Source organism: Symphalangus syndactylus, chromosome 7 (genome assembly GCF_028878055.3).
Source record: "Symphalangus syndactylus isolate Jambi chromosome 7, NHGRI_mSymSyn1-v2.1_pri, whole genome shotgun sequence".
Lineage (NCBI taxonomy): Eukaryota > Metazoa > Chordata > Mammalia > Primates > Hylobatidae > Symphalangus > Symphalangus syndactylus.
Window position 1 is genome coordinate 107229440 of NC_072429.2, and position 20458 is coordinate 107249897.

The 20458-nt window shown below is 36.8% G+C and overlaps 1 protein-coding gene across 5 annotated transcripts in view; it reads left to right on the top strand.

Moving 5' to 3' along the window:
• Positions 1-8023: 8023 nt before the first annotated feature.
• EMC2 (ER membrane protein complex subunit 2) overlaps positions 8024-20458 on the top strand; it is a 48536-nt gene continuing 36101 nt past the window's right edge. Inside the window, exons 1-4 of one of the 5 annotated variants that reach the window (XM_063642926.1) lie at positions 8024-8138; positions 17061-17174; positions 17675-17739; positions 20292-20377. In XM_063642926.1, the coding sequence (XP_063498996.1) occupies positions 8099-8138; positions 17061-17174; positions 17675-17739; positions 20292-20377 (305 nt within the window). In that variant the 5' untranslated portion in view covers positions 8024-8098. Of the gene's footprint in view, positions 8139-13468; positions 13527-17060; positions 17175-17647; positions 17740-20291; positions 20378-20458 lie in introns of those variants that run through there. The other 4 variants (XM_055287062.2, XM_055287065.2, XM_055287060.2 and 1 more) reach the window with 4 other exon arrangements.

The following is a 20458-nucleotide window of genomic DNA, read 5'->3' on the forward strand; positions in this document are numbered from 1 at the left end:
GGTATACTGTTTGAATCTCCCTTCAAACAAGAACTTGCTGAAGTAGTACAGGAAGTTGACAGCCTCCAGCTATTAAAGCCTTCAGGATTAATCTCAGCTTTTGAGCGGAGGCCATGCCCTTCTGGGTAGTCCCCAGCCAATAAATGTGCATGTCACTACACAAGGCCTGGCAATTTCTGCCCATTGTGGGTCTCTTCTAATGGGCAATCTTTGTTCAGAAGCTTCTCATTGAGTTGGCTGATACTTTGTCAGATCTAAATCATGGTCTATGGCTCTTCCTGCGCAATCTTTCTTCCTACCCACTTGTCTTACACAGGTATTATATATGCGCCATGGTGTAAAAGCTCTCTATAACCAATTTTGCTTCCTCTTTCTCTTATATTTCATATAGAGTGCTCCCAATAAATTTCTTCCATTTCTAACTCCATCTCAAAGTCTGCTTCCCAATGGACCAAAATGACACAGCTACTGTTTACTAAGAACATACAATGTGACAGAATATATCACAAGGTATTTGGAAAATTATTTAACCTCTCCTAACTGTTCCCTCATCTGTAAAGTGGGGTTGTTTAACAATTAAACAAAATAATCTAGAAAAAGCATTTTGTACAGTTCCTGGTATACAGTAAGTACTCAATAACTGATATGTAAATTGAAAATATTATTATGCCAGACTCTGAGAAATTTTGTGTTTGTTACTTGTAATCCATTTTATAATTGGCAAGTATTATCATGCTTATTTTACACAGGAAACTAGCATTCAGTGAAGTCAGCTTGCTCAAGTTACTTAATGTACATTGCTAGGATGTGTAACCTGAGATTAAAACCCATTAATCTCCATAGATGAGAGGAATGTACATGTATGTAGGCAAAGAATCCACTGCTGTCACCTAGAATGTAAAGGTGCTCCACACCCTCTCTGGCAGGGTATGTACAATGTAATTAACACAAACTATTTTGGAGATTCTTTCATAAATTTAAGTCTATTCTTCTAATTTCATCAAATATATGACCTTAGAATCTATCAACGGGTGCTTAAGACTAAGCACTTGTCTAAAACTTAGAAGAGGAATATAGAATGGCACTGCTACCCCATGATGAGTACCAGTCAGTTATTTTTGTAGAATGGCTCTCAAATTGGGTTTGTCTGACATTTTCTAATAACTCGATTGAGGTTCTACTTAAAATAATCTTGCATATTGCTAGAAAAATTTTATCAACTGAAACCACCTCCCATCATACCTCCATCCCCACTGGACACATGTTCAAATTCATTATTTAAAGATCCAAAATAAATGTGTAATAGAAACATAATGAACAGAAGGAAATTAAAGTATTCTATTGCTGAACGAATTTCTAGAGAGGTGGCAGCAATTTAAGTGGCAGCTTTTGAAGCATGTCTATATTGTTCCTTACTTCCAAGTTTTGAGATAAACAATTTTAATAAAATTTAAAAAAATTATGTTACATAAAATTTTGAAAAATAGAGATCATGCTGTTCTCTCAGGAGTGAGATGGTGATGCATAGGTCTAATAGAATGGATTTGGGGGTGGGCAGTTTTGTTAGACTTTCTGCTGGGAAACTAGTCTTTTTTACAAATAAAACCACGGTGCTGACCAAATAGGCCCTCTTAGGTACAAAAGAGAGTGTGATTTATGATCTGAAAGAGAAGATGACCACATTATGCTCAATGTGGCTGTTGGCCTTTAAGCCAATTTTAGCCGAGTAGTCAGCATGACCATAGAAAAAGATGACCAGTAAAGAAAACGACATTCTGGTCTGGTGACCAGAGTAAGATAGCTGAGAACTACAGGTCTAAACAAATGACTTAGCAACTTGTAACTAGAGTAATGCTACCAAACTACCAAAGAGAGGGACTATTCAAAAATAAAAATTACATCAATAATAGACTAACATGCATAATATGACATTCAGTATATCTTTGCATGAGTTTGCCATAATTTATTTATTGTGAATAAACACCTTTTTGAACTTTTTTTTCAAGTAAAGGATTCAGTTATAGTCCTACTGTAGAAAGTAGAGTCTACATGGTCTTCAGGGACCATCAGTTCACATTAATAGTATTTAGGGACTCCTGGATATTTGGTAACCAAAAGAGATGCTTATGAAAATACATTTTTGCACAAGGAGTTACATTTACACAGATGTACGTGTGTATCAGAACAGAATATGCACTTTGGGGAAATTAAATACATATCACTTGAAAAAGTAGACTCTTAAGTATGGTTATAAATCTCAAAAAGAAACAGCTCTAATTTATAGCCCATGTGGGGGAATTCTGGGTGTACTCTTTCTGGATGTACTTTCCTTTTCACTGCTACAACCACAGCACAGAGGGGTAATTATCAGTTTGAGAAATCTACTGTGAAAGGACCAAAGCAATCTCACTGGAAATGTTTCCCAGAGACTCCCCTTTCCTAAAATAATATAATTGGGTATGAAATGATGGTTGGCACATTTAGAAACATATATATTACAAATGACAACAAACTTTAAAAAAAATAGACATGCCTAAATGCTACAGTTGTGCCAGCAAAGGGGGGACTGGGTATTGCTTTTGGGGGAAACATATTAATTGTACAGTCTTTTAAAAATGTACTAAAAACAATGTTCAGTAGATTCCTAAAACAATTCCATATTAATCTGGTTTTTGGTAAATAAAATTCTTAAGAAAAATTTCATTCTGAACAAGATGCATCACAATGAAAGTCTGGTGACATGGAATGAAGACTATTTTCTGGTGGCACAGAATGAATAATATTTCTACTTAGATAAAAAGGGACTATGGTTATGATACACTAATTAGAAACTGACACAATTTAAAAGCTTTGGTAAATTTTATAGGAGAGCTGTAGTGACACCAATTTACTCTGATGGGTAACTGTCATAGTAAATAGGAGTTACAAGCTGTGTTACGTAACGTGGGACACTAATTCACTATGATTAAGACCAAGACAAAGCAGACAGAAGATTCTAAGTAAACGGTTTGATGAAGATGCTGAATATTGCAAAATCAACTAGAATAGTATTATGTTCCATCCTGTGAAATAATGTACATTGTAAAAATGCCATAAAGTTTATTAAATTTAAGAGGTTGCTTTAGTCCTTCACAATGTCTGAAGATAATTATTAATTGAATTAAGTAAACCATAAAAAAATGCACTCTAAAGTGCTCTGTGGACTAATTTGGCTTATATCCTGTGAAATAATGTACATTGTATAAATGCCGTAAAGTTTATTAAATTTAAGAGGTTGCCTTAGTCCTTCACAATGTCTGAAGATAATAATTGATTTAAGTAAACTATAAAAAAGATGTACTCTAAAGTGCTCTGTGGACTAATTTGGATTATATCCTACCTCAAAGAAAATGTGGGCTTATTCAAAGTTTTTCCTGTATCAGTCTAGTTCATTCCGATTTATTGTCATTCCAACTCTTCAAACATAATCTTGCAGGAAAAAAACCAAATCACAATTTAGCTTCACATAAAAAAATTATAGACATTTTCATTGTGCTGTTGATATCATTAAGTGAGATAATGCTTCCCGTGGTGTCTGACACATCTTATTCACAATGTGGGTACTAATATAATCTAATATTTGGCTGCCTGGACATTTCGTTGGTATTTGTCACCAATATTGGGCAATGTTCAATCAGAAAAACTGGATTAAATATTTTAAACACATGTGAATGAAAATTCTTTTTTTTTTTTTTTTTTTTTGAGACGGAGTCTTGCTCTGTCACCCAGGCTGGAGTGCAGTGGCGCAATCTCGGCTCACTGCAAGCTCCGCCTCCCGGGTTCACGCCATTCTCCTGCCTCAGCCTCTCCGAGTAGCTGGGACTACAGGCGCCCGCCACCACGCCCGGCTAATTTTTTGTATTTTTGGTAGAGACGGGGTTTCACCGTGGTCTCGATCTCCTGACCTCGTGATCCGCCCGCCTCGGCCTCCCAAAGTGCTGGGATTACAAGCGTGAGCCACCACGCCCGGCCTGTGAATGAAAATTCTCCCAATGAGTGAGAGGGTGAGAAGCAAAACTTTGAAGACGTCTTGTAAAGGAGGAGTTACAGAAGGTAAGATTGATGTTTATGTTTTCAGTGTTACAGTTTTATTTATAGAAGGTATTTTTTCATTTAGTTATAATTACATGTTATACAATGTTAAAGAAGAATATAGAATTCTTGTCACTGACATACCAGTTTTTTCCTAAGTGTGCCTGAGGAAAGCAAGTTTTATTAGACATGTAAAATGTTATAATCTATAAGCAATCATTTTCCCCACTTCAGAGTACTGTTGGTGACAAAATTTCTCCTAAATATATTTTTCTCATTAATATTTTATCTTTCATCTACAATCTAAACAACTGATCTCCATATGAATCACCTATCTTTGTTACCTGCTAGTGGTAGAAACTTGGGCAAATCATTTCACGTTAGGGCTTCAGGTTAGGAAATATGATATCCATTGGTGTTTTTTAAACTATGAGTCATGACCTCATTTCTGTGTCATGCTAGTAGTTTTAGAAAATAAAATGTAGCTGACAGAATTTGAATAGAAAATGTAGAGGACAAGACACATGACAAAGCTAATTTGTAAATTTTGTTTCAGTTTTAAATACACGTACACACACTATGTAACAATGCAAAACATAGTCTTTTAATATGAGTTGCAGGAAAAAGAAGTTTGAAAAATATTGTTCTCAAGAATCATCAGCCCATTCTAACTCAAAAATGAAATTACTCCATTTTCCAGCTTAGAAATTCTGAAAATGATGACTTTTAACTCAGTGTCATATGGCTTACTGCTTGACAGACAATAGTAGCTAGCTATGGGATATTTAGCTGAAGTGATTAGAAAATATGTATTCCCTCAATTAGTTGTAAACTTTAAAATCCATTGCAAGGCTTTAAAAAAGACCTCCTTGAGCTTTCCTAGAGGCTTTAGACCCCTCAAACAAATCAACAAAATGTTAAGTGTCAATAATTTCGTGAAAATATTAAGTGGCTCTTGTATGCAACATATTGTAGTAAGGGCTGAGAGATATAAAAATGAATTGGTATGGTCCCTGAATTCATTGAATTTATAATTTTTAGGAAAGTATCGGCTATAAAAAGAAAATATCCCATGCTTAACTGGAGTTCATATGTGTACTATTAAGAAATGTTATTCTTAATAATCATTAATATAAGCTGTCATTTTTAATCTGACTCATTCATTCAATAAACATTTTTACTGTCTCCAGGTATTTTTCTAGGCTGGATGTTCCAAGGTGAAAATAACAAAGTTGGTACTCTGAAGCAGCTTAAAGTGGTGTAAAATACAGAAAGTAAGCAAGTAAACAAACAAAAAAATCAAATAGTGGTAAGTGTCATGATGATGGATAGGCATTACCTAAGGGCTACTTTTTTGGATGGTCAAGAGAGGTCTATGAGTAGATACATTTAAAACTGAGATATGAATGACAAAAGGAAGACGGTTTCTAGGAAAAGGAAACAGCTGGGCAAATGCCAGATACAAGGCAGATAGGATCTTGGTCTGTTTGAGGAATAGGAAGTAGATGAGAATGGCTGGGGGCTAGTGAGGAGAGATAGAATAGTAGGAGATGAGGTAGGAGAGGTAGACAAATGTCACCTGGCTGAGTAAAGCCTTGTAAACCATGGTAAAGTGTTTGAAGTATATTTTTATTGCCATGGGGAGCCATTTGAGGCCTATCGCCAAGGGACTTCTGTAGTCTGATTTTTTTTTTTTCAAGACCAGTAGGGTTGTTGTATAAAAAATCAGATTTTACACAGCAAGAATGAAACAAAGGTGGCTAGGAAACTGTCACAATCATTCAGGAGAGACACAGTTGTGGCTTAGATTAAGGTAATTGCAATATATATGAAAAGTAGATGAACTTTGGGAAGTGCAATATAGAATTTGCTGATAGACTAGATATGGCGGGTGGTGTCAAAAAAAGGAATCAAAGGTACTTCCTGTAATTTTAACTTGTGCAACTAGGTAAATGGTTTCCTCACCTATGACAGGGAAAACAAGGTGGGAATGCGGAAGGTGACAGCAGGAATCCGGAGTTCTGTGTGGGATATGTTAACTTTGAGATGCGTATCAGCTAGCTATCTGAGTATGTCAAGCAACCAGACTGGGTTTTGGGAAAGTTTATCAGTTTGGGACTGATCAGCATATAAACAGCATTTCTAGACGTAGGTACCTCCATGAGGGTGCCACGCAGGGGCTTTAGCTGCAGCATCTATTTTCATCTTGATTAACAACACAAGGTAGCTATTTTCTTTTTACACAGATATTATTAGATTTTTATATATGGGCCTTTTTGATGTTTAGAGAGAAATAAGCTGAAAGTCACCCAGCTACTAAAAGGTAGAGCCTGGATTCAGATCTGGGAGTTCTTGTTCTTCCTATTGCACCAGGTTGTTTTGTTGGAGCATTAAAATATGTGCATTTCTGAGTATTTTTTAACTTTTTGAATGAAAGAGTTTTAAAAAGTCTGTTTAGAAAGAATGCCAGCTCATTAGAATTCAATCCAAGTTTATACATTCACTAGTCTTTTCTGTTGTTAAGTGACTTCTCTGGGGTATATGGCTTGATTTTTTTTTTCTTTTTTTAAACAAACAAACAAAAAAAACCTCTGTGGTTGACTGGAGCCGACAGGTGAGGAATGGAGAGATGTTGGTCAAATAGTACAAACTTTTGGTTGTAAGATGAATATGTTCTGGAGATCGAATGTACAGCATGGTGACTACAGTTATAATTCTGTATTGTATATTTTGAAGTTTGCTGAGCAATTTTTAAGTGTTCTCAACACACACACACACACACACGGGAAATACGTACAGTGATGGATGTGTTAATTAGCTTGCTTGTGGCAATCATTTCACAGTGTATATTTACATCTAATCATTACTTTGTATACCTTAAATATACACAATTTCTGTCCATTATACCTCAATAAAGCTGAGAAAAAAACCCTCCACTCTTTTGACTTGTGGGATAGGATTATTTCTACTTCTCAAATCAACTGCCCCTTCTTCACTGACCAATAACTTTCGGCTGCACTGCAGTGATTTTTAGTTTTTCCTCAGCTTACATATTCCTCCTCTACAATCTCATGTCCCCATTGCTTCAAATACTAAATATACGCTTATCATCCTCAAATTTTTTGCTTCCTGTCCAGACATTTCTCCTTAAGTCTAGGAGATGACGTGCAAAGTTTCCTAAAAGCAATTAGTCTGGTGGTAAAGGAGGCTCCCCCATCCACCCAGGAGTAATGAGGAGCGAAGTTCTGGAACTGTGAAGGTCTCATTCGTACATTCATTCCTTATAAGTACTTACATACTCGCTACAGTTTCAAACCTAGTGTGGCATGCAGACATGGATGAAGCAATGACAGGCACGACGAGCGTTAATGAAGGGTACAAGCTAGCGCGAGGGCATTCAAGGGAACTTCAGAGCGCAAAGGAAGAATCCCACTTAGTCCCTCAAAACTTTGGAGTTTATCCGTTCAGTAGATTAAAAAGTGAACGGAATGCAAATCCCATTAGGGAAGGAGGAAAGTTGGGGACAAATAAGGGATTCATGCAGAAGGCTGCACTGCGGCCGGCCATGAAGAGAATAAGGGTACTTAACGGAGTGTGAAGAGAATGAACACGCCTAGGTAGAAAAAAACTGAAAAGCCAGGATTGACGGACACTAAAAACCCAGCATTTGTTAAAAATCCACGGCAAAACACACACACACACAAACACAAAAACACACCACACACACACACACCTCACCCCGAGCCAGCACCGCAGTCCCGCCAGCAGCCAGGGTATCCTGAGATTCCGGGAGCGCCGCGCACCGCCCACCTCGCTCCGCCCTCCGTCCAGCTCGCTCCGCCCAGCTCGCTCCGCCCCCTTCCCCGAAAGCCCCTCCGCAGAGCCGCGTGCACGTGCTTGGCGGATACCGCCCCCTCTGCTCTCTTGGCCAATGAGAAAAAGCTACGTAACTCGCCACCGCCCGGTGGCGGGTCACGTGACTGCGTCTCCCCGCCCTCTCACTCCGCTGCCTCTAGGTTCTGGGAAGATGGCGAAGGTCTCAGAGCTTTACGATGTCACTTGGGAAGGTAACTTCAGGTGGGGGCGGGTGCGGAAACACTAAAAGCGCTGGGAAGCCGTTCGGGAGTACCCGCTGCTTTCGGGGAGCTGGGTTCTCCGGTCTCTTTTTGGTACCAGAGCCCTCACTGTACGGGCCAAGCTGAGGTGGAGGCTGAGGCTGACCCCTTCTTTGGCCCGGACGCGTATTCTGCGGTGTTTCCCACGGTGTCTGCTCCTCGGTTGACCTGCCCTCCTCCGCGCCAGTCCAGCGTCCTGGGGCCGCTTTTATTTATGAGGCGGGCGGGAGGGACTTGGGGCTGGGGTTGTCACACTCTAACTGGTTGCTGGGCGGTGCGGAAGAGGCGGAATAGGTGGTTACTGAAGCTTCTTTGGAGCCAAGAAACACAGGGCCTGTAAGGCCCTTTATTAAGTGATGTGTAAGGATTATAGCTCTGTGCAGAAAAGCTGTGTAAAAGATGCGTGAACAAATGTGATTCTCATATGCCACTCTACATTTAGTTTTCTCCTTAAACCCGGGTTTCCAGTTTCTTTTCCTTTTAGTCTAGTCTCTGTCCCACCCCTCCTCATAACACATTTACACACACAACACAACTTCTTTCTTACTCCCTACTAGTAGTTACTTTTCTGAGGGGAAAAATAACTGATTAACTCTGGGCTACGTAAGTGCTTACGTGTGATGGTCACTTTTCCCTATCCTTAGTTGATCTAGAGTGGGATGTGTTCTTTAAATCTGGGAACAGCCAAACCTTGGATCAATTCTGTGTGCTTAAGAAACTTGAATTTCATTAAGGCGTGGAATTTGTGTAATTGGAATTCATATTCCCAGCGTGTAGCATAATACAGGAGACTTAAGTAGCTAATTTGCTTAACGAATGCCTTCTTGGGATGTTTTAATAATGACCTGAAAACATGTGGACCGAAAGTTATATTTTCTGTTTTATCGTGAATAAATATATCAGTTATTATAAAGTTGTAAATCCGTTACAAATAAAGCAAAATTTCTTTGTACTTGAACTGAATTAAATGATTTATTGACTTTATGGCCTCTAGCACATTGTGAATCTCAGTATTTATACCTGAATTGAGGGATTCCATTATATTAAACAACAGTGTTGATTTCTTAGTGCAAAATCTTGGCTCTATCAACACACAGTCCCTACTTCCAAGGAATTCACAATCTAATGGAGAAAACAAACCTGTAAACACAGTTTTAAAAGGCTTGTGTCAGGGTATCTTCCGTAAGCTGGATCGTAGATAAATGGCTGTTATTTTTAATGCTTTTTAAAAAATGTTTTAAATATTACATAATTTTTAGAAAGCGCTATTATGAAGGTATGTTCATTATAGGTTTCCTAGATGATAGTAGCATATATAAAATCCTGAGGGACGAGTAGCTGTATACTACCAACAGACAAGGTGATTTAACTGAGTAACTTGGACCTTACCCTGTGGTCATTCTAAAAAGGATTGATGTAATTAATTTGGAATAATAAATAATAACTACTACACAAATTTGTAGGAACAAAGAAAACATTTTAAAGTGCTTTGTAAACTGTTAAGTACTATATAAAAGGATGTGTTATTATTAGCTAGTGCTAATATGATTATGTCCCTCCTCTGTATGATCTGGCGTTGCCCATGTCTCCAGCTTTATCTTGAGCCCTTCTCCCTCTCACTCTGTGAGCTGCCTGTGCTGGTCTTTGTTGAATACCCAAAATTGCCATGCTGCTTCTTAAAGCAGGCACATGCTAGTCCTCCCACTGGGAGTGTTCTTCCCTCCTTGCCTCACTCTTGCCCCCATTAAACTTTATCATTTATCAATTCCCCACAAAGCTCACCTACTACAAAAAAGCCTTACTTGACCACTCTACTACCGCCTTGCCTTTCCTCATCCCCCCACCAAAACTGAAAAAAGAAAAAACCCAAACAACAAAATGAAGCAACAAAACACACCTGCAATCCTTCGATTATGTATTCTATTCTAATACTATTGAAGCACTTACCCAATTGTGTTTTGTTTTAAAATTTTGTCTCTCCTAAGATGAAAGGGACCAGGCCTGTTTCTTCACTGTCACTTCTCTAGAGCCTGACACATGGGGGCGGAGCTCAGTAATTATTTGATGACTAAATGAATTGTTAATGGGATTAATAATAAACACTAACACATTGTCAGAAAATATTATAAGCCATTTTTCTAGCGATAATTTCTTTAGTATCTTAGATAAAGGTTTTAGTATCTTAGATGAAGTTAGGCAACTCGCTTAAGTAATAGGGTACAGTTTGCTCACTAGTAAAATGAAGGTTTAGACCTTTCCAGAATTAAAATTCTAACTTAAGGAACTTTAAAGAAAAGAGTATTCCAGATTTTTATTTCAGAGACTTACGATAACAAATTTTTAGGATGAAGGGTGATGGGAAGATTCTCAGGGATAGTGTTTTGTTCAGATTTTTTGGGGGGGTGTGTGTCAGAGGTGTGTCCTTAGGAATTCTACTGAACAGTGTTGTGAATTGGTTAGTTCGGAATGCTATAATTCTTGTGATAGAAAAATTTATCACTTGTTTATAAAAGACTTATGTAGTAAGTTTCACACTTCCACATCTGTGTTAGACTCTACTAATAGACTATTTGGTTTGTTTCTTCAGCCAATTGAAAGTGATTGATACTTATTACGTAGGGAAGTTATTAGATATTTGAAGGTGGGAAGGAGAATTTAGAGTTGTAAGGAGAGTATATTCAAGTTTCCTGAGGATATGATATTTGGGCAGGACATGGATAGGATGCCTAGAACAATGCCAGGCATATAATAGGTATTAAATGAGTATTTGTTGAAAAAAAAAGTGTGAGAAATGTTTGAGAGCATTTTAGTTGTTTATGTTCACTGCCCCTACTTCCTCTCTTTTTATTCAGTCCTTCAAACAACCTCAATTTGGTTTCCATGCCCTACCGCTCCGCTAAGATCTCTAGGAGACCTAATAATAACATATGTATTTTGTATACTTCTACTACTTTTGCTGTTGTAGATCACTCCTCTGTGAAAAAGTCTTTCTTTGCTTTCTTAATAACATTCTTCTTGTTATTTCTTTTTGGGCCTTTCCTTTGTTGAGTTCTCTACATCCATTTGCTCATTTTTTGGTGTTTCAGTGTTTCTTAGTCGTCGCCCTAATCTGTTATTGGTGGTTTGTAAGTTTGAGATCAATAGACTTTAAATTGATAAAAGCATCTGTCGTGTGGTCTGATGAAATCGTGCAAAATTTAGTGCGTGTGTAAACATACATATTTCTGGGAAAAGATGGTTCAAAGTTCTCATTAGCTTTGAAGATACCTAAAATAGATTAAATGACATCTGTGGGCAATCTTATCCACATCCAGCTTTAGCTATCAATTAGCCTATATAGTAAATAACACATTTAACATAATTTAAGTACTTTGCACCAGGCACTGTTCTAGTTCTTGAGGGTATAGTGCTAAGTAAGACAGGCAAGGCCCCAGATTTCAAGGGACATACCCTGAAATTTCACTCGTAAACTGAATATCCATATTTCCAGTGTTCTACAGGGCACATATAATGGATGTTTCACAATTAATAAAACTCAAAACTGAACTCATCATCTTCCTTTTGCCTTCTGCCTCCAGCACCACCGCTGTCACCACTTATTCTTTTCTGCATTTTCCCTAGAAAAGTAGATAGCACTGTGTATCTCCCCTCATTCATAAACAACTTCTGCTCACCTTTTAAGATACAGATCTATGAGACTTCAAAGCCTGGAAAGTACAGATATGTGTGGGAATGAAGTATATGCTTTGCAAAAGTCACTTATGAAAGGTAAGAGCTAGAAAGGTAGGTTGGTGCCTTGAATGCTAGACTAAGGAGTTCACACTTCTTTTTTGTATATAGATGGGAGCCAAGGTCCTAACTTCAAAAAGAAAAAAATCAGTGGCTCCTTTCATTAAACTTTTGCATGTTGATATAGAACAGGGCCTTTTCTTTGGTAGAGATCTCCTGATTGAAATTCCTTGTCATGTTTAATAAACCATTCTTGGTTTTGCTTTCTTTAACGTGGAGCAGGAACATAAAGTCCCTAATATAGAAGCTTCAGTGCACAAGTCTTTTAGATTTTTGTTATTTTTCTCATAATATTTTAAATTAAGTCCCCATATGTAATATGACAGCAGTTTTTCAGAGCTATTTGTTTTTATGGGGTCTTTTCAAAGCATCCAACTTTGTTTTTTAGAAACCAGTCTCTTTTTGCACTTAAGTTTTCTTTGGCTTATAATATTTCATTATACTGTATAATTACATTAAATTTAACTGGCATGAACTGGTTTGGATACAGGTAGCTAAATTTTTAAAAGGTAATAACTGTTGAAAACAACTAACCAAGAGCTAGCTGATGTGACTTACTAGCTAAGAGCTTCTAAAATCTTGGCCATGATTATTATGTTTTACAGAAAGCAATTATTTTAGTTGATTCTAACAGGAAGATGAACAAGAGAATTTTTACTGAACCTCATTAATCTCTCCATCATATTTTAATTACTTGTTTACATTCTTTACACACAGAGATCTCAGTCCTTCTGTTGACCAGCCATAGTGGTGAGAATCAGAAAACAAGCTCTCAGTAAATGCTCATTTGTTCAGTGAGTGAATGCTAGGACATGAAGCTTGTTTTTGAAGTTTGATCCACTATTGTATGTAATAATGGTAATAATAATGATGAAAATAGTATATGAAACATTTTGTATATGTTATCTCTTTTAATCCTCACATGTATCTTATGAGATAGGCTTTATTTCCGGTTTACAGATGAGGAAGCAAACGAGAGGTGAAATGACTTGTCTAATATCCCACAGCTAGTAAAAGGGAGTGCTGTGATTTGAGCTGCTCTTATACACTTCTCCCCCACTGAGTTATTAACTAATTAAGTTCATCCACCTAGGCTGTTATTCTGTTATTCTTGGAATAGGCCAAATTAGTTTCTTTCTCCAGAATTTAGATTTGCTGTTTATGGTTGGCTCCTTCTCATTCTTCTCTTAGCTTGAAAATGACCTTCTTAAAGAAGCCTTCTCTGACCACCCTTTCCAAAAGCTCCTCCTTTCTCCCAATCTCCTGACTTTATCATATTATCTTTTAGTTTTATTTGTATAATTTCACTATCTGAAGTTATGTGGATTTTCATCTTTTTACCCTATTATACTCTAAGCATTATGAGTATATAGGAACTTTATCTTTTTCTTTCTTTCTTTATCCTCAATACCCAGATCAGGCCTGGCTCATAGTAGGCATTTAGGAAATATTAGTTGAGTGATGAAGAACTCCAATATTTGCTCCAAGAAGTAAATATTAGTTGAATAATGAAGTATAGTTCCGGTCATACACTATACTGCCTCAAAGAAGGTAGGAATCATTGGGTATCTTAAGAATTTAAATTGTAATGAAGTAAATCTTTAGAAATATCTGGTAGTAATTTACAGATTGAATTCGGGTTGAGAGATCAGTTTGGAAACTGTCCTAGCAATTTTAGCATGGGGTGATGAAAGCCTGGGCATGGATAATAGCAGTGGAAATAGAGTAGAAGATGTAAATCTTAAAAATACTTCAAAAGAACCCACAGGACTTAGATAACCAAAGTAGGAGTCAGAAACAGCACTAAAAAATGGTATGTCAGATAGTATTAACAGAAGGTGGAATTAACAGAAATGTGAACATTGGGAAGGGAAACCATATTTTTAGAAAGTGAAGATGACTTGATTTTTGGATGCTGTGATTTTGAGGTAATGAGCTATCAAAGGTGAAAACATGTTTTCTTCAAGATGGTTTTATTTTTACAAATAATTTTTTAGATAAATGTACTTAAGGCATTTCTAAAAATAGTATGTCATTAATGGTGCTACAAATGTACTTATTGCAGCAGCACTCCAGTGTGGCAGGGTCAGCTATGTAAGGTGTATAGCTTAAGGTGTTTATAGGTAAAATGTTGCTTGTTTTGTAAAAGTTATATTTTCATACACAAACAGTGTTTCTTGTTTTTTGTTCAGCTATTATATTTTAATATGTTTGTGACTGTGTGTCAGACTGTCGTTCTTAGAAGTTATGCTTTAAAAAAAGTTCTCTTTCCTCTGAGAGTGTTTTTCCACAATAAGAAATACCTTTTACAAATTAACTCATACTCAATTAAATATACATATACATGAATCTGAGTGTATGTATAAACTGAAACGAAAATTTCATTTACAAAGTATTCTTATGAGTATTGCTTCCATTCTGTTCATTTTGTTTCATTCTCCCCCATGGGCGCCGCCCCCCCCCCCCCCCCCCCGCAACAGATGCTGGAAGAAATCCACTGAATCGATTTTATACCCTATTAATGGATTGTAATACACAGTTTGAAAAATATGTCTCCTGGAGCTCTGTGTGTATTAAAATAAATTCACCCTTTCCTTTTTCAAATCAGGTTGCCTTTTAGAATAGCTGTTCCCAACAGCCTGCAGCCAATCTGACTAGATACTTTTATGGGACCATGAATAATTTTAAATTTCTTATCCTGTAATTATCAACCTTTTAAAAGAATATGCTGGTTTATGTAAATGAATATGTAAGTGGTATTTCCAAATATACAACAAAATGAAGTGGAAAAGATACAGGATTGGAGGAAGTAGTTTTGGACTAAAGAAATCAGAATTAAGTAGCAGGCATATTTTTCCATCTTTCAGAGGCCACCTCACTGCAGTGACACCTCATGCAAGTTGTCATGGAGGGAATAAACAGAACCATCATAGCCACTCTCTTAACCTTTGACCTTTAGCTCATCTCACAGGGTTGCACAGTAGTTAATAAAATGTACAAGCAAGCAGTGAGAATCTTACTTACATAGTATGTAATAAAATGACCTTGGCTTTGAGGAGCGAGCCTTTTGCAGGAAGGTGAAAGGGTAAAATGAAAGTTTTAAGCCACCTTTGAGGAAAGAGTGAGGGAAGAGCCTTTATTTCTTGTGAGAGGCTGAAACAGTTATCAGATTTTTTAAAAAAATAAAAGTAACTAGAATTTTTGTAGGGCTTCACATTTTGTAAAATACTTTACACGAATTTTCTAGTGTTTGGTGTCCTAAACTTAAGGGGCAAGCAGATGAGGAAAATACATGTATTTGGGTGAAAGACAATAGTGGTGCTTATGAAGAACTGGTAAGTGTATACCCTTATCTAAGGGCAATCAAAATCAACTTAAAAACAAAAATATCCAAACTATTGTATGAACCAAGCAACTTTATATATATTTTATGTAATCTTAATTGCTTATCCCTGAGGTAAAGGTAATATTATCTCTATTCATTGGTATTGGAAACTAAGTACAGATCCGGTAAGTTATGTAAGGTCACGTAAAAGATGGAGTTTAGATTCAAACCAAGTGTATCAAGTCCATGTTCTTTACAGTATACTATATGTCCTCCATGACCGGTGATATGGTTTGGCTCTGTGTCCCAAATCTCATCTTGTAGCACCCATAATTCCCACGTGTTGAGGAGGAAACTCACTGTGAGATGATTGAATCATGGGGACAGGTCTTTCCCATGCTGTTCTCATTATAGTGAATGGGTCTCACAAGATCTCATGGTTTTAGAAACAGGAGTTTCTCTACACAAGCTCTCTTTCTTTGCCTGCTGCCATCCACGTAGGATATGACTTTTTCCTTCTTGCCTTCTGCCATCATTGTGAGGCCTCCCCAGCCACGTGGAACTGCAAGTCCAGTTAAACCTCTTTCTTTTGTAAATTGCCCAGTCTCGGGTATGTCTTTATCAGCAGTGGGAAAACGGACTAATACAACCGATTTCTTTTCTTTGAACTGTTTACTCCTTTCCAGTTTATCTTCTGGGGCTTTTTGTTTTGGTTTCAAATTTATGTATTTTTAAAATTGACATATAAAATTTAATATTCTAGTGGTTTTTTTTTTTTTGCACCAGAATGATTTTCCTGTCAGACAACTATGATTGTGTTGCTTTTCTTTTGTTCAGCATTTTTAAGTTGTTGTTCTGTACCTATAAAAACAAACTTTAAAGTTCTTTAGTATGAAATAAAAGTCTTCCAAGAAACTCACTCTTCTTCTTATACACTCATTTCCTGATCCTAGCATGTTTATTTAATTCTCAACTACCAGTAGTTCTTTCTGTATAGGATAACTTACTTTGTTATTTGCATGTTGAACTCCTTTTTCAACCTTTAAGAGACAGGGGTCTTGCTCTGTTGTTCAGACTGGAGTGCAGTGGTGCAATCACAGGTCACTGCAGCCTCAATCTCCAGGCACAAGTGATCCTCTCACGTCAGTCTCCTGAGTAGCTGGGACCACAGGCGAGTGCCACCATGCTGCGTTTTTTGTTTTGTTTTTGTTTTTGTTTTTGTTTTTTTGAGACAAAGTCTTGCTTTGTCGCTCAAGCTGGAATGCAGTGGCACGATCTCAGCTCACGCAACCTCCGCCTCCTGGGTTCAAGGGATTCTCCTGCCTCAGCCTCCTGAGTAGCTGGGATTACAAGTGTGTCCCACCACAGCTGGCTAATTTTTGTATATTCAGTAGAGACAAGGTTTCGCCACGTTGGCCAGGCCGGTCTTGAACTCCTGAATCAAGTGATTGTCCTACTTTGGGCTCCCAAAGTCCTGGCGTTACTGACATGAGCCACTGTGCTTGGCCCATTCATCACTTCTAAAGATAGTCATAATACCAGTTGTAATCCTGTTTCAGTCTTCTAAAGGATCTGTTGCCCTTGTTCAATTAATTTTCTGCCTTATCAAATTTGAGATACCACAGACTTCTACGTGATTGTGAGTTTATTTTCCTGACCTAAAAAGCTGATTTTGTCATGTCAGGTTTTTGACATCTAGCGGATGTGTATGTGTGTGTCTGGGTACATATACACTTAAATGTCATTTTTTTTTTTTTCAGAAATGCGAGATAAAATGAGAAAATGGAGAGAAGAAAACTCAAGAAATAGTGAGCAAATTGTGGAAGTTGGAGAAGAATTAATTAACGAATATGCTTCTAAGCTGGGAGATGATAGTAAGTTCTTTTATTACATTCAGGCTCAGTACATGTCGCATTCATGGGCCTTTTTTTTTTTTTTTTTAACTGTTCTTTCATTTATGATTTTTCTACTTGTCATATTAATTTTCTCTGTGACTTTTTGTCCCAAGAATTTTAATGATAGTTTATTTTGAGAGGGATTTATAATTGCTTGATAGTAGTAAGCTATCAAATAGGCATTTTGTTTTAAAGCTCACAGGGCTGCCAAATGTTTGGACAAAATGTATTGTGTATGGACTCTTTTAAAACAGTAAAAGTATTAAATAATTGGAGATTTTAACCTTACATTAACATATTTTACACTGCTGAAACATGTAAGAATGCATTCTTTCCTTAGTTTCAGAGATAATACAATAAATCAGTTTTCAGTTATAAGTAATGTTCTCTAGAAATATCAGAAACTAGAATTCATTAATTTCCATTTGGGTTTGTTTTAATATTAAATTCAGTTTTTTTCCCCCTTTATGTGTATCTAGTTTGGATCATATATGAACAGGTGATGATTGCAGCACTAGACTATGGTCGGGATGACTTGGCATTGGTAGGTATTTACATGAAGTATATATTTAATTTGCTTAATGAATTGTATACCGTAGTTAAGACTTAATGTATGGCTTATATGGAATGCTTTCTATAGCTGGTTTTGAGTGCTACTCTGAACAGTAAGTGGAACTAACTAGATATTTTAGGATAAAGTATCTTAAATCTTTTTATTAGTCTTGAGAAGTAGCTGTTTAGTATCCCAGTTTTACTGGAAAGATTTAGTTACTGAAATTTATCTGCTTAGTAAGTGACTTATCCTATTTTATAGAGTTTAAAATAAGAAAGTTTAAAACAATTTTATATTTTGTGTTATTGAATGACTTTCATAGAATGTAATGTTCAATACTGTTACACAATACTATAAACATATCTGACATAAGAAAATCCTGACGTATAGAACATAACTTAAGATACTAATAATGTTTGGCCAGGCGAGGTGGCTCACACCTGTAATCCCAGCACTTTGGGAGGCCGAGGCAGGCGGACCACCTGAGGTCAGGAGTTCGAGACCAGCCTGGCCAACATGGTGAAACCCCGTCTCTACTAAAGATACAAAAAATTAGCCAGACGTGGTGGAGCGTGCCTCTAGTCCCAGCTACTCTGGGGGCTGAGGCAGGAAGATCGCTTGAACCTGGAAGGCAGAGATTACAGTGAGCTGAGATTGTGCCACTGCACTCCAGCCTGGGCAACAAAGCGAGACTCCATCTCAAAAAAAAAAAAAAAAAAAAAAAAAAAAAAAAAAACCTAATACTGCTTTTAAAATAACACCGTAATGGTAGCTATGTTTTTGGACTCATGCTAGGAATGAAGCTAAATGCTTTACATCATGATTTTATTGAGCCTTCATAATTATTTCTTGATTTGATTTGTGTTTGATGTTATTATTATATTTATTTTATAAATCAGAAAGCAGAAGCATCTGTTACGTTGTTCCTATCATCTTGAATTCTTAAGTACCACTTCATGCTGCCTCTGTATTTAAATTGAAAGAATATGCAAAAACAAAAAATTGAAATACCTGAAAAAAATTCACATCTGAATTAGTACTGTCCTTTTCAAGGTTGGGTTGGCTATACATGTAATTCTAGTGGAGCTGTTAGTAGTGAAAACATTCCACAAAACCTTTGTTGGATTACCGTCAGAACCTGTGAGACATAGTCTTTTGGATATTCATAGAGGTGGCAGTTTTATATCTTGAGAGAAGTTTTTATTTTTATTTTTTTTGGAATAGCCAAATATCACTTGATAAAGTGGGAAGTCAAATTAGATAACACTATTGATTAATAAAGCAGTATATCCAATTAAACAGTAACTTTTTAATGGTTAAGATTATTTATAGTTAGCTTGCTTGACTGACCAAGTATTATGATTTTGCTTGATATCAAAGAAATAAATGAACATATCTTCACTTTTGACTAACTTGAATATTTTTCTTAGTATGGCAGATTTCAGCCACAAACTTTGAAGCTGTATTTCCAATTCTTATTAAAACTTATTTTATTACCAGTTAATAGTTTCATCAGTAGTTAATGGCATTGTTTTGGTCACACATGCATTAATATGCTTCAGTGGACCATTTGTATCATCTTTAACATATCTAGGACTTCCAAAACTTAGAATCCTTCATCTGTTGCTGAGAATGTAGATACTCAATAAATACTTGATTATTTATTTAGTCAAGTTGACGAGTCAATTATAGATACTTGTTCAAAAAAATTGGTATTCCATCTGTTTAATGTCTGTATTTTCTGACCCCAAATCAGGATATGTTGATTGAAAGGATGATTGATTGGCTGGGTGCAGTGGCTCATGCCTGTAATCCCAGCACTTTGGGAGGCCAAGGCAGGCGGATCACCTGAGGTCAGGAGTTCACGACCAGGCTGGCCAACATGTTGAAACCCCGTTTCTACTAAAATTACAAAAATGAGCTCGGTGTGGTGGCAGGCGCCTGTAGTCCGAGCTACTTGGGAGGCCGAGGCAGAAGAATCGCTTGAACCCAGGAGGTGGAGTTTGCAGTGAGCCAGGATCGTGCCACTGCACTCTAACCTGGGTGACAGAGCAAGATTCCATCTTAATATTAAAAAAAAGAAAGGTTGACTGATTAATATAAAATTTCAACAGGGCAAAATTAAACAGTGTTTATGTTATTTGCTAGGAACTTGAGATGACTACTAAAAAACTTAGTTCTTACCAGGAGAATGCTTATGCTGTAATTAGGAAGAAAACGCCAAGTGCTGTTGTCATTTAAGTAGGGGCCTGACACATTATAGAAGTATGATATTAGTACTTGAAGAGTTATTAGTGGTTCTCATAATCTGCTCATTTTCCTGGTTAAGAGCATGATCAGTTTCTGAGAACTGATTGTTGCCTTCACTGTAATGTCATAGTTCTTCTTTCAATCCATTATTTGTTACTGATTAATTTCACTTCATGTTATTAGATGACACTAATGAAATTATTCAAGAAAACACATTGAAGACTATATAGGCCATTCATTGTAGCCCATTTAGTATAAATAATGTAATTACTACTCAACCCTTATTTTTTCAGTTTTGTCTTCAAGAGCTAAGAAGACAGTTCCCTGGTAGTCACAGAGTCAAGCGATTAACAGGCATGAGATTTGAAGCCATGGAAAGGTAACCAAATCTTGTCAGCTGGTAGGCATGGAGCATGTTAATCATAGTGGTGTTGATTTTTTTTTTTATTTCAGACATTCT